At 40.2% G+C, this 13136-nt stretch overlaps 1 protein-coding gene and 1 non-coding gene across 2 annotated transcripts; one reads left to right on the top strand and one right to left on the bottom strand.

Moving 5' to 3' along the window:
- Nucleotides 1–807: 807 nt before the first annotated feature.
- Nucleotides 808–880, bottom strand: trnar-ucg (transfer RNA arginine (anticodon UCG)). Its single transcript has one exon. It is a non-coding gene; the product is annotated as a tRNA-Arg (tRNA).
- A 639-nt stretch (nt 881–1519) lies between these two features.
- On the top strand, nt 1520–13032 carry polg (polymerase (DNA directed), gamma). Its single transcript, XM_077517959.1, has 20 exons — nt 1520–2100; nt 2472–2667; nt 2746–2913; nt 3498–3644; nt 3748–3827; nt 3897–4079; nt 5745–5887; nt 5976–6117; nt 6172–6396; nt 7210–7327; nt 7629–7694; nt 7802–7927; nt 7993–8153; nt 8427–8544; nt 9595–9730; nt 10300–10546; nt 11113–11235; nt 11322–11490; nt 12504–12712; nt 12804–13032. Exons 1-20 carry the CDS (start codon nt 1520–1522, stop codon nt 13030–13032), a joined length of 3567 nt encoding a protein of 1188 aa, XP_077374085.1.
- Nucleotides 13033–13136: the final 104 nt, after the last annotated feature.

Raw genomic sequence — 13136 nt, 5'->3', positions numbered from 1 at the left:
GGGCAAACAAAATGGGCGGGGCTGTTATTGAGTGTTACTATAGTAACGCGAACGCGAACATCCAAGTTCCTGGTCCGTCTTCTCTATGGAGGACACTGTTAAAAAAAAAATCTGTGAAATTTATAAGATATACAAGCACACTGAGACTGTCATAAGGAACAACAACAAAAGCTTCCCATTTCGAATGACAAACATATGTACCTTAATACTGATTTATTTATTTATTTATTTATTTATTTATTTATTTATTTATTTATTTATTCATTCATTTATTTATTATTTATTACCACCATCCCCCGAGTCAAAACGGCTTACGGCACAATTTAATTCAATGCTTTTTACATGCCTTTTTACTTTTAGAGAGAGAGAGAGATAAGGGCGCAGTAACCGACAATATCCAGCAGATGGCTGTGTTCATCTTTATAACGTATTCCTTAAAGTTGTGACAATGACATTACATTTTCTCCCTGGATTGGCTGACAACCAGTTTATGGCGTACCCCGCCTGCTGCCCGAAGCCAGCTGGGATAGGCTCCAGCACCACAAATATAAACTAAGGGATGTATGGATCTGAAAAAAAAAAAGTAAAATCACAACTAGAATTCAAAATCCAAAATCCACCTGACACCGACATATCATATTTTGGGCTTTGGCCCAGTTAGGACTTTGCGCAGTTTGCAAAAAGAAAAGAAGGGTGGGTGGGTGTATAGGTCGACAGCTGAAAAAAAAGCCCAGCCGATTATGTCAATTCATCGTATTCCGCTTGCACTTGGAGATGTGCATCGTCTGCAACAAAGTAAGAATAAAACGACCGTGGCAGGACTCGAACCTGCAATCCCCTGATCCGAAGTCAGATGCCTTATCCATTAGGCCACACGGCCACCAAGCAGTTCTTATGTCATTTCTTAAAATATATATATAATGCTCGGCGCTGCAGTAGGCAACCTAAATCTGTATTTTAATATTCAGCATTTAATATACTAACTACTGAACATAACTCAATAGAGTATAAACTTTTTCAGTCGTTTTACGTTGTACAAAAATACGGTCATCCACACCACTAGATGTCGCAAAGGTTATTAACGCATGGAGATCTACTTGAATAATATGGCGAAGTAGCGGAAGCTTTATTTATAACTTTGGTCGCGTTTATTTATCACTAGTTCCATAGCGTTTATCAGTTTGGGCGCATTTATGTGCCTTTCAGTCGTAGTCTTGTAATAAAACATGGACTTAAAGTAAGCAGCTTGTTAGCTCACAATCGAGGCCCATCACTGACCCATCATGATTTTGACTTGGGTAAGTTGATAGAAAGACGTAACTTAGACGTACTAATGGGAAATGCCCATGTTCTTGGTGTACTGGTCGTCTTTCATTAAGATTATACACGGATAATATTTAATTAAGGCTTTGTTTTGTTACATTCAACAGTTAAGGGCATGCCGATGTGTTTAGGCTGTGATGATGTATTTGTGAATATTTTTCATAGGATGCAGTGAACTGCCTGTCCAGATGAGGTGATGCTGCGTGTGACGCTGAAAGTGATCTGCTGTCCCATGCACAGATCTGTCATCTCCAAAAAAGGGATATGTTTGCGCACCTGCTCCACAAAGCCCCACTCAGTACAAGCCGAGGATTCTGGGGAGACCCGCCTAAACCCCCTTAATATCCAGATGCTGTCAAGAAACCTCCATGAGCAGATCTTTCGAGGGCTGGTGCCAGAGTACCGAGAAGAAAATGTGGAACGCGGTGTACGGCACCTGCAGAAGCATCAGCTGTGGGGGAAAGAAACGTCACTTTTACACGAAGTGGAGCTGAAGCTTCCCAAAATGTATGGAGACAATATTGACGAACACTTCCGTGTTTTGGCCCAGAAGCAGAGTCTTCCCTACCTGGAAGCTGCGGCTGAGCTGCAGCAAGCAGAACTTCCTCCTATGCCTCAGGAGTGGGCATGGCAGGTTGGCTGGACACGCTACGGGTCCAACGGGGAGTGTCACAGGGTTGATTTCCCAGATGAGACATCACTTGTGTTTGATGTAGAGGTGTGCATGGCAGAGGGACAGTGTCCAACATTGGCAGTTGCTTTGTCTCCAACACACTGGTAAGGGAAAAAAAAAAAAAGCTATGCCGCAGTGTCAGACTTAAATGATTTTGTTGATTGACTTCATGCATTTGGTAGCATGGTGGAGTAGGGATTAGCAAGTCAAAGGACCAGGGACATACCGGCTTTAAATATGTCATCATCATATGGGTATACAGATCATTTATCATCATCATAAAAATGTTAAGTAATGAAAAATAATGGGATAACTACTGTTTTGAATGCCGTGTATCGGGATTCACATGTATCACGATACGTATTGTGACACCTATATCGTGATACACATTGTATTGTGAGGTTGTTGGCAGTAATCAGCCCTACTTACTGTACACGGGTACCGTATGTTTTTGTTTTTGTGTGTCCATTACCAGGTACTCTTGGTGCAGCAAACGTCTCATCGAAGAGCGCTACTCCTGGTCAAACCAGCTCATCCTCGCTGACCTCATCCCATTGGAGACACCAATGAACTCTGTCCGTCCACCAGGTGGTCAGTGGAAGGAACGGCTCATTGTGGGCCACAATGTCAGTTTTGACCGATCTCACATCAAGGAGCAATACTTATTAAAGGTGCGTGTTTTGGTATCCAAAGAAGGTGAGTGTGTTTTCCCATTGAATTAATATCCGCGTCTGTATTAATGTCGCAAGGGTTCTAGGATGCGCTTCATGGACACGATGAGTCTTCACATGGCTATCTCGGGCCTGACTGGCTTCCAGCGTACACTGTGGATGGCCAATAAGATGGGCAAGAAGTTGGGCCTCCAGGAGGTCAGCCAGCACATGAAGAAAGTGGGACAGAAAAGAGACGGTCCCAAGGTTTGTGTATTTGACAGTGGATTGGTTGTAGGGGTGTTAAAAAAAATCGATTCGGCGATATATCGCGATACTACATCGCGCGATTCTCGAATCGATTCAATAATCGGCAGAATCGATTTTTTTTTTTTTTTTTTTTTTTTTTTTTTTTTTTAGGATTCACACCTTGAGCATGGAAGAATGTTCTATGAACGGCACATTAAGCCTTAATATTTTTATTTTAATGCTGTTCAAATGTGAAACAGATTGCAAACTGTTTGTGTACAGTGGCTCACGGTTATAAGCCTCAAGTTTTAGATAAATATATTCATACAAATCTTACAGTGTACATGTACAAATTTACTGATAGTATTTTCTAAATTTGAATGGAAAAAAATCGCAACAATCGACTTATAAATTCGTATCGGGATTAATCGGTATCGAATCGTGACCATTCGTATCGGGATTAATCGGTATCGAATCGAATCGTGACCTGTGAATCGTGATACGAATCGAATCGTCAGGTACTAGGCAATTCACACCCCTAATTGGTTGTTTTAGACATAGACTATTGAAAACCTTTCCATTTAGAATGTTTTTGTCTATAGATTGGATTTTGGGACTGGGTGAATATTAGCAGCATCAACAACTTAGCCGATGTCCACGCTCTGTATGTGGGAGGGCCACCGATACAAAAAGAGATAAGAGAGACCTTTGTAAAAGGCTCCATGGTGGATGTAAGGAACAACTTACAGGTCTGTATGACTTTCTGGCCATGGTTTATTGACTGTATCTGTCAATCTGTCCAGGTATCAATACATCAGTGTACTGTAAATGTGTTTTTGCTGTCACCTGTAGGAGTTAATGCGGTACTGTGCCTCAGATGTTCAGGCCACCCATGAAATTTTCATTGAACAGCTGCCCCTCTTCATGGAGAGGTCAGAATACATATTTCTTTTGCGTTGTAGTTATTACTGGATCTCAACAACTAATTTGTATTTCTGAAGATGTCCCCATCCAGTGACATTTGCCGGAATGCTGGAGATGGGTGTGAGCTACCTTCCTGTCAATCACAACTGGGGGCGATACCTGGAGGATTCCCAGGACATTTACGAGGAGCTTCAGAGAGAGATGAAGAAATCTCTCATGACTCTAGCTGATGATGCATGCCAGCTTCTGGAGGACGAGAAGTGAGTCAAAAAAACCTTCATTTCTGTAACTGAACTTTGTCAGCGTAACACAATCCATCCATCCATCCATCCATCCTCCGAACTCCTTATTCCTTTGAGGGGAAAATATTATATAACGAACCTGAAACTGTACACTAGGCATATGATTTAACGTAGCTTTCTTAAAAATTAATTCAGCTGAATGATCTAAAGGTGCATGCTAATAAATGAGTATAACATAGTTATGAGCCTTTGTATTTTGTTAGCTATAAGATTAAGCTATAGTGAATCTACCATGACAAGTTAAACATTTTTAATAAGACTATTAAAATGATGTTTTTCATGATGCAATAATTCAAATCTCGTGTGATGCACCTGAATATTGGTGGCCGACTGGACATGTTAGGAGACACATTCTGGAATATTTTCACAGCACTTTACTTATTCCATGTTTTGTTAAAATTAGTGCTGTCAAACTTAAAGTGTTAACTAATTAATTAATCACAAAAAATTATCGCATTAATCATTGTATTACCACAGATAAATCACACTATTAATTTTGACCGCAGATGATCCTTTTTAGCCAACAGTGGATGGTTACATTAAAGGTAGCTGTTGGAGTTTGAGCAATAAACATCTACAACTACATGCATTAAAGTAAAGCATTTAATAAATGTTTACATATGCCGTAGGTCATTTTTTACCCATGTTAAATTATGCAAATAATTAATTGATTAGAAAATGCAGGATGAGAGTGTGCAGCGGGCAAAAATGTTGGGGGAAAAAAGCTTTTTTAAGTCAGTGATTAATCATGATTAATCAAAATTCTGCGATGTGATTAATCTGATTAAAAAATTTAATCGTTTGACAGCTCTAGTTAAAATACAGCCTTAAGTCAAGATGAACTATGGTAAATGCATTTATTTTACTCAAAATTTTACACACAACACTCTATAATAAATAGTTGAATAGTAGTGTTTTTTTGTTTTTTTTAGATTGCTGCAAATTTATTTAAAAAAAAAATGTAAGAAATCACGTTAATTAATTAAATATATTTCCATGACACTAGAATTAAGCTTATGTGCATCCTGTTTCCACTAACCACATGACATATGGAGGGAACTGGAAATGCTTGTGCTTTGATAATATTTAAAGAAAAAAAGAAAAAAGAAGAGGCTTCAGGCTGTAATTGTTGGCAAACATGCCTCAACAAAGTATCAAGGAAAGTCTGTGGACAATTATGATTTTTTATTTTTTATTTTTTTTTTTATTGAATTTAATAATACATCTTCAATAGAATTCACCACCACTTAATCAACTCATTCATTTACTAGGGTTGGACCCAACCCCTAAATTCACCCTAAATCTTAAACAGATGTTTTGGACGATACTTTGCTTCCGCATTTTTCTGCAGTACATAAAGTCAGAAACGTTTGTGTACATTGAGCCCAAATTGAACCCTATTGAGAAAATAATTCATTAGGGCTCAACTGGAGCCAAGATTGTCAGCCAGGCGTTCTCATTCAACATGGAGTGATCCCTCAATGTCACAAATTCGTAAATATCATAACGATCAGGCATCAGATATTTTAGGTGCAGCCGAGCAAAGAAGGGATCTACTATACTGATATAATGACCAATTGTCACAATTGAATATCATTTTCCATGTATTTTATTTATTCCTAGATTTAAAAATGATCCTTGGCTTTGGGACCTTGAGTGGGATGTGCAGGAATTCAAGCTGAAAAAGCTGCCAGCCAGCAAAAAGAAACAGTCCAAAAAAGAAGTTGAATCCCAAACTGCTGCTCCTGTTGCAGACTGGATGGAAGGTATATCCTTTTAAGAGTGTCGCTCACCAGATTATCGTGGTCTTCATTCTGAAGAGCCTTTATAATATGATTGATTTTGTGCTTCAAGATGCAGGTCCACCATCTGAAGAGGACACTGCAGCAGGCCCTTCTCCCAGCAGGCTAGCTGTGGATAAACTGAAGGAAACGATGAATCGACTTCCCAAGAGAAAGCAACACCTGCCTGGACATCCCGGGTCTGATATTCAACAGTCAGAACTTTACTTTCACATTCCAATGTTCCTCATTGTGTACTGCATCATCAGGTGGTATCGTAAGCTGTGTGAAAAGATGTCCACGGACAGCTGGTCACCTGGAGCCAATCTCATTAGTCTCCAGATGAGAGTGACCCCAAAACTGATGGGTCTGACGTGGGATGGGTTTCCGCTGCATTACACAGAGAAGCATGGCTGGGGGTATCTGGTTCCGGGACGCAGGGATAACCTGGACTCCCTGGAGGAAAACATCAGGCCAGCTCTTTGCCCTTATAGGTAACTTGCGGACCATGGTCTGATTTAGTGGTTCTCAAATTGAGGCAGAATAATTTGCAGTAAATTGTAGTCAGTTCAACTGACTTTTTTTCTTTTCTTTTTTTTTTTTTTTTTTTTTTTTTTGTCATAGGGAAAAAAACGTTCATATTGTTAACTCAGAATGTATAAATACTTTCTGTTTTAAATGTTTTAATGGTTTTTTTTGTTTTTTTTTTAATGCTAGAGCATACATCAAAGCCTCTAGTCTCAACTGCAAAGAATGCTTGAAGAAATTATAGTTAATACATAAACGACCAGCAGGTGGCAGCAAAGCAAAGGAGCTCAACCAGGGCCATGTTTAAAAAAAAAAAAAAAAAAAAAAAAAAAAAAAAAAAAAAAAAAAAACTCTATTACACATAATGATAAAACTTGTCTATATTCTAATTGCTGCAAAACAGAAACAGATAGATATGTACTTTTTTTTTCCTGACGAAAGAAAAGACTAATCTTTATTTTGGTAGGTTCCATGTTTTAAAGCAATAGAACATTATTCTGTGGGCCTTGCAAAATCGAAAATCCAGTAAAACAGCTGGGAGTGAAGGGGATTGCTTCTGTGAAAATGGCTGGGAGTGAATGAGTTAAACAGGTCATGGATACTTTGGTTGAAAAATAAGAACATCCTGGCATTTGGGGAAGTTATGTTTAAGTGGGGTTACAACTATGAGTGGGTTCTAGAAAAACTTTGTCCACTCCACCCAAACAGTTTGAGATCCACTGGTCCATTTAATAAATCCAGTCTACATAAGATGTATTTAAGCTTTTTGTCCTCTACAGAGAGATTGAGCGTGTTTACAGAGAGTATTGTGATCAGAACTGCAAGGAGGGTCCTGAATATTTGGACGGTGCGCCATCAGATGACCTCATGTGGACAGACAGCGCTGTTTGGGCAAAGGTACTTAAAAGCAGAATGTGATGTGACTCCAATGTAATGGACAAGTAAGTAAACCATGATGCACTCTTGTATAAATTATCCATCCATTTATTTTATAGTCCTCATTAGTCACGGGAGCTGGAATTTATCCCAGCTGACTTGACTGTGAGGCCGACTTGTGAACCACTATGCCAGAGTTATTCTTCTATAATCAGTTCCATTTTATTTCAAATTTTCCATCAACCAGAAGCCACAAAAGCAAGGTCCTACTAAAGAAAGAAAGAAAATGCACTTAAACAGTTTTTTTTTTTTCACTCACTAGGTGGAGGAGTATGGATCAATGGAGAGACTGACAGAGGAACATGAAGTCAAAGCAGTGACAAACAGGGTATCCAAATTGATCTTTGTTCTGTCATAAAGTGTCCATTACCACATTAAAATGTAATTGTTGCTGTTTTTACATAGCATGTTTTTTTTTTTGTGTAATTTTCACAGAAGCATCAACTTACCCGTAAGTCCCATCTTGTCCCAGAGGAGCGTCATTGCCACTATCACCAAGGAATTGGCCCCTACAACGATATAGACATACCTGGATGCTGGTTTTTCAAATTACCACATAAGGTAAGGTGTCAGTGCTTCATCAACAAATGGCTGGCATTGCACTCGTAAGTCTTTGTCTGTTTCAGGACGGTAATCAAAATAACGTTGGCAGTCCTTTTTCTAAAGACTTCCTGCCTAAGATGGAGGATGGTACTCTTAGAGCAGGAAGGGGTGGGACCAATGCCACGCGGGCCTTAGAGATCAACAAAATGATGTCCTTCTGGAGGAATGCTCATAAACGCATAAGGTATCTATCAACTACTATCATTGGGGATGTTTGTCTCACAATCAGTATATGAGTGAGAATGTACTATGAAAAAAAATATTAACAGTCAGACAAATATAGTAAACATTGAATTTCAGTACTACCAAAACTTGAATTTGATCTTATCAAAGCTCCCAGATGGTGCTATGGCTACGGAAAGGAGAGCTTCCTCGTTTTGTAAGCAGGTTGGTCTTCTACTTTTGCGTATTATCTGCATTGAACTCCAAAAATAAAGGATTTGTGTGGTCTCCAAAGGCACAAGGAATTTGATGAAGAAGGGCAGTACGGCGCTATATTACCTCAGGTGGTCACTGCTGGAACTGTCACGCGAAGGGCTGTGGAGCCAACATGGCTGACTGCTAGTAATGCACGCGTAAGACATTCACTGACACATACTCACACAAACATCACACTGGAAGCAAATTATGATGTATAGTGGCTGCCATTTGTCAGCTAAAAAGCAAAGATGTCAAAGGTACGGCTCGCGGGCCAGAACCGGTCCATCAGGAGGTCCAATCTGGCCTGTGAGAACAGAACACAAACTGCAGTTTTTCGCTAAAATTAAGTGTTGCTCCTAATTTTGGCCACTGGAGGGCACACTTACAACCGCTTAACTCTTTTCCTGCCGTTAACGTTAATTGACGTTTAAGGAAATACCAACGAGTACCACTATCGACGTTAATTGACGTCAACTTTTTTTGTTTTGTTTTTTTCTTCCAATGGGCAGCGCGACGTCATGGGGAACTCATGAATGACCTGAAAGAAAAAAAATAAATAAATAAAAGACCAACTAACTGGCCAGCAATAGTAAGGTCATAATAAAAAATAGAAATATTTTCAGAACGTTCTTAATCATTTGCCCCCCAACTACAAAAACAAACAAACAAACAAAAAAAATCAGGAAATATATTGACTTGTCATTATTTGTATTTTGTAGCTGGCAACCAGTTCAGGGTATACCCTGCCTAAGTGCCCATAGCCAGCTGGGATAGGTTCCAGCACCCACTGCGACCCTTGTGAGGAGTAAGCAGTTCAGAAAATGTATCGATGGATTATTTGGCCATGGACAAACTAGTCTGGTCTCCCTTGAGATCAAATTTAGGTGTAAGTGGCCCTGGAGTGAAAATGTTTGGAATCATTCCCTATCCACTACACATTTTGTAGAGCTGTTCAATTGTGAGGTAAATATTGGTTCTCTCGTATATAGTGCTTTCAGTGTATCCCACATTGCATTTTGAAAAGTGGTAAACAACCATAGAAAAACATACCAAAACACAGATTGCTGCTTGGTTTGTGTTTACAGTATTTTGTAAAATACTGTATGCTCAGCTAAATAATATAACATTGACCTTGGTCCAGTTAAAGTAATTAGGGTGTAGGAAATGAGGAATCCAAACACAGCTAATATGTTTTGTGTCCTTAGCGGGATAGAGTGGGCAGTGAGCTGAAGGCGATGGTGCAAGCGCCACCAGGTTACCACCTGGTTGGAGCCGACGTGGACTCTCAAGAGTTGTGGATTGCAGCTGTGCTCGGAGAGGCCCACTTTGCTGGCATGCATGGTGAGATCTGGCAACCAACCGTTCAATTTTCTATACTGCTATTCTATATTAACTGGTTTTGCAAAGCCTACAGAATATTGTGTTCGATTGGTATAAAAACATGGAACTTACCAAAGAAAGATTAGTCTCTTCTTCCATCAGGACAAAAAAGTATATTTGTATCTGTTTACGTTTTGCAGCACTTAGCATTAGAATATTGCGAAGTTTCATTATTATTCACACATTTGTTGAAAACCCTGGTGAAAAGAGCTTGTCGCAACATGGCCCTGGTTTATCTCTCTCTCATACACTGCTGCCACCTGCTGGCCGTTTTTTGTAATAACTACCATTGCTTGAAGCGACCTCTTCAGGCCAGAGGGTGCATCAAAATCTTCTGTATGCTCTAGCAAAAAAAAGAAGCAAAGGTATGAATACATTTTTGGGACCATGGCAATATTTAAAATAGAACGTTTTTGGGAGCAAATGAGTTAATACTGTTTATGATCGACAAATAAAACTGGAGTGAACCCGTAACAATAAAACCATGTAACGAAACATCTCTGTCCAGCTAATCATTCTGTGCGGTTCAGGTTGTACAGCGTTCGGCTGGATGACGCTTCAAGGAAAGAAGAGCCAGGCCACTGACCTGCACAGCCGTACCGCCGACGCCGTGGGCATCAGCAGGGAGCACGCCAAGGTGTTCAACTACGGCCGCATCTACGGAGCGGGACAGCCCTTCGCAGAAAGGCTGCTGATGCAGTTCAATCATCGCCTTAGTCAGGCAGAGGCTGCCAGCAAGGCCCGACAGATGTATGCTTTGACAAAGGGGTTACGCAGGTATTCTCATTCATTGTACAGTGGTACCTTGACTTAAGAGTTTCATTGTTCTGCATCCATGCTCGTAACACAAAGCACTCATCTCTAAAATCTAATTTCCGTGTTGAAATTAATTTAAAGTGCTTTGGGAAAGTATTAGCCCTGTTGAACTTTTGCCAAGGCTTCAGACAAGATGTCAAATTTTATTTCAATTACCGGTACACACAGGTAGACTTAATTTATGATTATCAGTCATTTAGGTCAACTTTGCATCATTCAGAAATCACCAGGGAACTTGTAGAGTCAGTTGGCTGCACTTAGAGAAAAGGGGGTGAATAATTTCACACGCTCTACTTTTCTTTAAAGAAAAAACACATTTAAAATATTGTATAAATTCTATTCCGCGATTATGTCCCACATTCTTCAGCAAAAAATACCAAAAAAATTATGTCATTTTATACCTTTTGTTTGAAGCCTGTCAGTGGCGGTTAATCCACAGGCACTCGTAAGTAAGGTACCACTGTGTTAGTTAATAGTTGATTGTGGCAGTGTGACACATCTGTATTTCTTATTTTTTGGGGGGCCAGATATGAACTATCAGATGAAGGTGAGTGGCTGGTCTCTGAGCTAGGAATGGAGGTGGAAAGGGAGGAAGATGGCAGCGTATCCCTCGAGGAGTTGCGGAAGATCAGTAGACTGGCTTCACAAAGGTGAGAAATTGGGAATATTAAACGCAACCACAGTTTTGTACATCTCAGCGTTCACATGCTTGTCTCCTGTTTTATAAACCCACAAGCTCCCGGCGGAGAAAGTGGGATTTAGTTGGCAAACGAATGTGGTCTGGAGGGACAGAGTCGGACATGTTCAACAAACTCGAGAGCATTGCGCATTCAGCCCAGCCAGCGACGCCTGTTTTGGGCTGCAGGATAAGCAGAGCTCTTGAGCCCATGGCAGTAAAGGATGAGGTGAGCTATAGAACGGACCAACACTAAACAAACTTACAGTGGTGGATAATATATAAAACTGATTTGAAAGGAAGGCTTCATAAGATAAATTGATTTCAATATTTATTAGTTATTGCTTTAATTACTGTGTTTCAAGATTTGTTTATTTTTTTTTTAAACAAACAAGCACAGAGTAAAGGTACACAGTAGTTTCTTGCGAACAATTTTATTTCAGTAGTTCAATTGAACTCATACAGAAAAGTACTGATTTAACAACTTATATTGTATACAGTACCCATTTTTTTTGCATGAAAACTAGCAATGGGAAAATGAAGCATCATGAACCACTTGCGTTTTTTTTTTAACTCTAGTTTGTGCTCTTGGGTTAACAATAAATTCTAGTGCAAAGGGAGTGGATTAAATTTCTACAGCATCTTTAAACCAAGAGCGCCATCTAGACGAGTCAAAAAATATTACAAGTGGTTCATGAAGCTACATTTAATTTTGACGTTCATGAAGCTACATTTAATTTTGACGTTTGAAAATTGTGAGGGTGGAGTTCGCGCTGAGCTAGTGACGTATAAAACCGAAAAAGGTGGGGTTAGTGACGTGTAAAACTGACCTGCTGAAACAGCCCATTTGAGAGTGCTGTATGAGCTAATGTGACACAAACGCCCATAGGAAAGGGAAACATGGGTCGTTTATTTCAGAGCTTTGGGGACTTAGTCAGGCTATGGTAAGGCATACGTATGTCAACACCCAAAAAAAGTGAACATTTCATATGAGGGAACCTTTAAAACTGCTTAAAATTAAGACCATAATTAAAGGTATTGGGAGAATATTTTTTCACCTGGATTTAAAAACATTCACAATTTTGCCTGACTTCACTTCTGTTGGCATCTTGTTTAATTTGTGTACAGCATAACAGCTAAATGCTGCTTCACCATATTTGCTGAATGCCCATTATGTGGCCCTAAAGGAGAGATAAGAGAAGTTAATGTCAGATCTCACATTTGTCAGCATTTTCTCGTCAGTTCATCACCAGCAGAGTGAACTGGGTGGTCCAGAGCTCGGCGGTGGATTACCTTCACCTGATGCTGGTGGCGATGAGGTGGCTCTTCGAGGAGCACGACATCGACGGCCGCTTCTGCATCAGCATCCACGACGAGGTGCGCTACCTCGTCCGCAGCGAAGACCGATACCGAGCGGCGCTGGCGTTGCAGATCACCAACCTTCTAACCAGGTCTGATAACAGATGGGATAGACCCCTCCCCTCTGGAAACCAAATTGAAAATGAACTTCACATTATTGTGTGTCTCGTCTGTCTCCCGCAGGAGTATGTTTGCACATGCGTTAGGCATGCGGGACCTTCCACAGTCTGTCGCTTTCTTCAGTGCGGTTGACATCGACACGTGTCTGAGAAAAGAGGTCACCATGGACTGCGTGACCCCCTCCAACCCAGCGGGTGTGGAACGAAAATACGGCATTCCTCCTGGTGAGCCTTTTGTTGTGTGCTACAAACTGTCAGCCGTTCTAGTAGAGTGTAGTCATATGGCTAAGTGAGGTCATACACATTTAGATGTCGCTGCCAGTATGCTGCAAGACATTTAAACTGCTTTTAAACATGAAATTACAAAATGAATAGCAGAAGTACAAACTGATCACGT

This window comes from Festucalex cinctus, chromosome 3 (assembly GCF_051991245.1).
Source record: "Festucalex cinctus isolate MCC-2025b chromosome 3, RoL_Fcin_1.0, whole genome shotgun sequence".
NCBI lineage: Eukaryota > Metazoa > Chordata > Actinopteri > Syngnathiformes > Syngnathidae > Festucalex > Festucalex cinctus.
The sequence above is the reverse complement of the archived record's forward strand: the minus strand, read 5'-3'. Positions and strand labels throughout refer to the sequence as shown.

Bases quoted from the DNA above. Each gene is read 5' to 3' on its own strand.
- polg (XM_077517959.1), top strand. From the start codon at position 1,520: ATGCTGCGTGTGACGCTGAAAGTGATCTGCTGTCCCATGCACAGATCT. The intron at 2,914-3,497 runs GTTTGTGTATTT...TTTTGTCTATAG, and splicing joins AGAAAAGAGACGGTCCCAAG to ATTGGATTTTGGGACTGGGT. The intron at 3,828-3,896 runs GTCAGAATACAT...GTATTTCTGAAG, and splicing joins CTGCCCCTCTTCATGGAGAG to ATGTCCCCATCCAGTGACAT.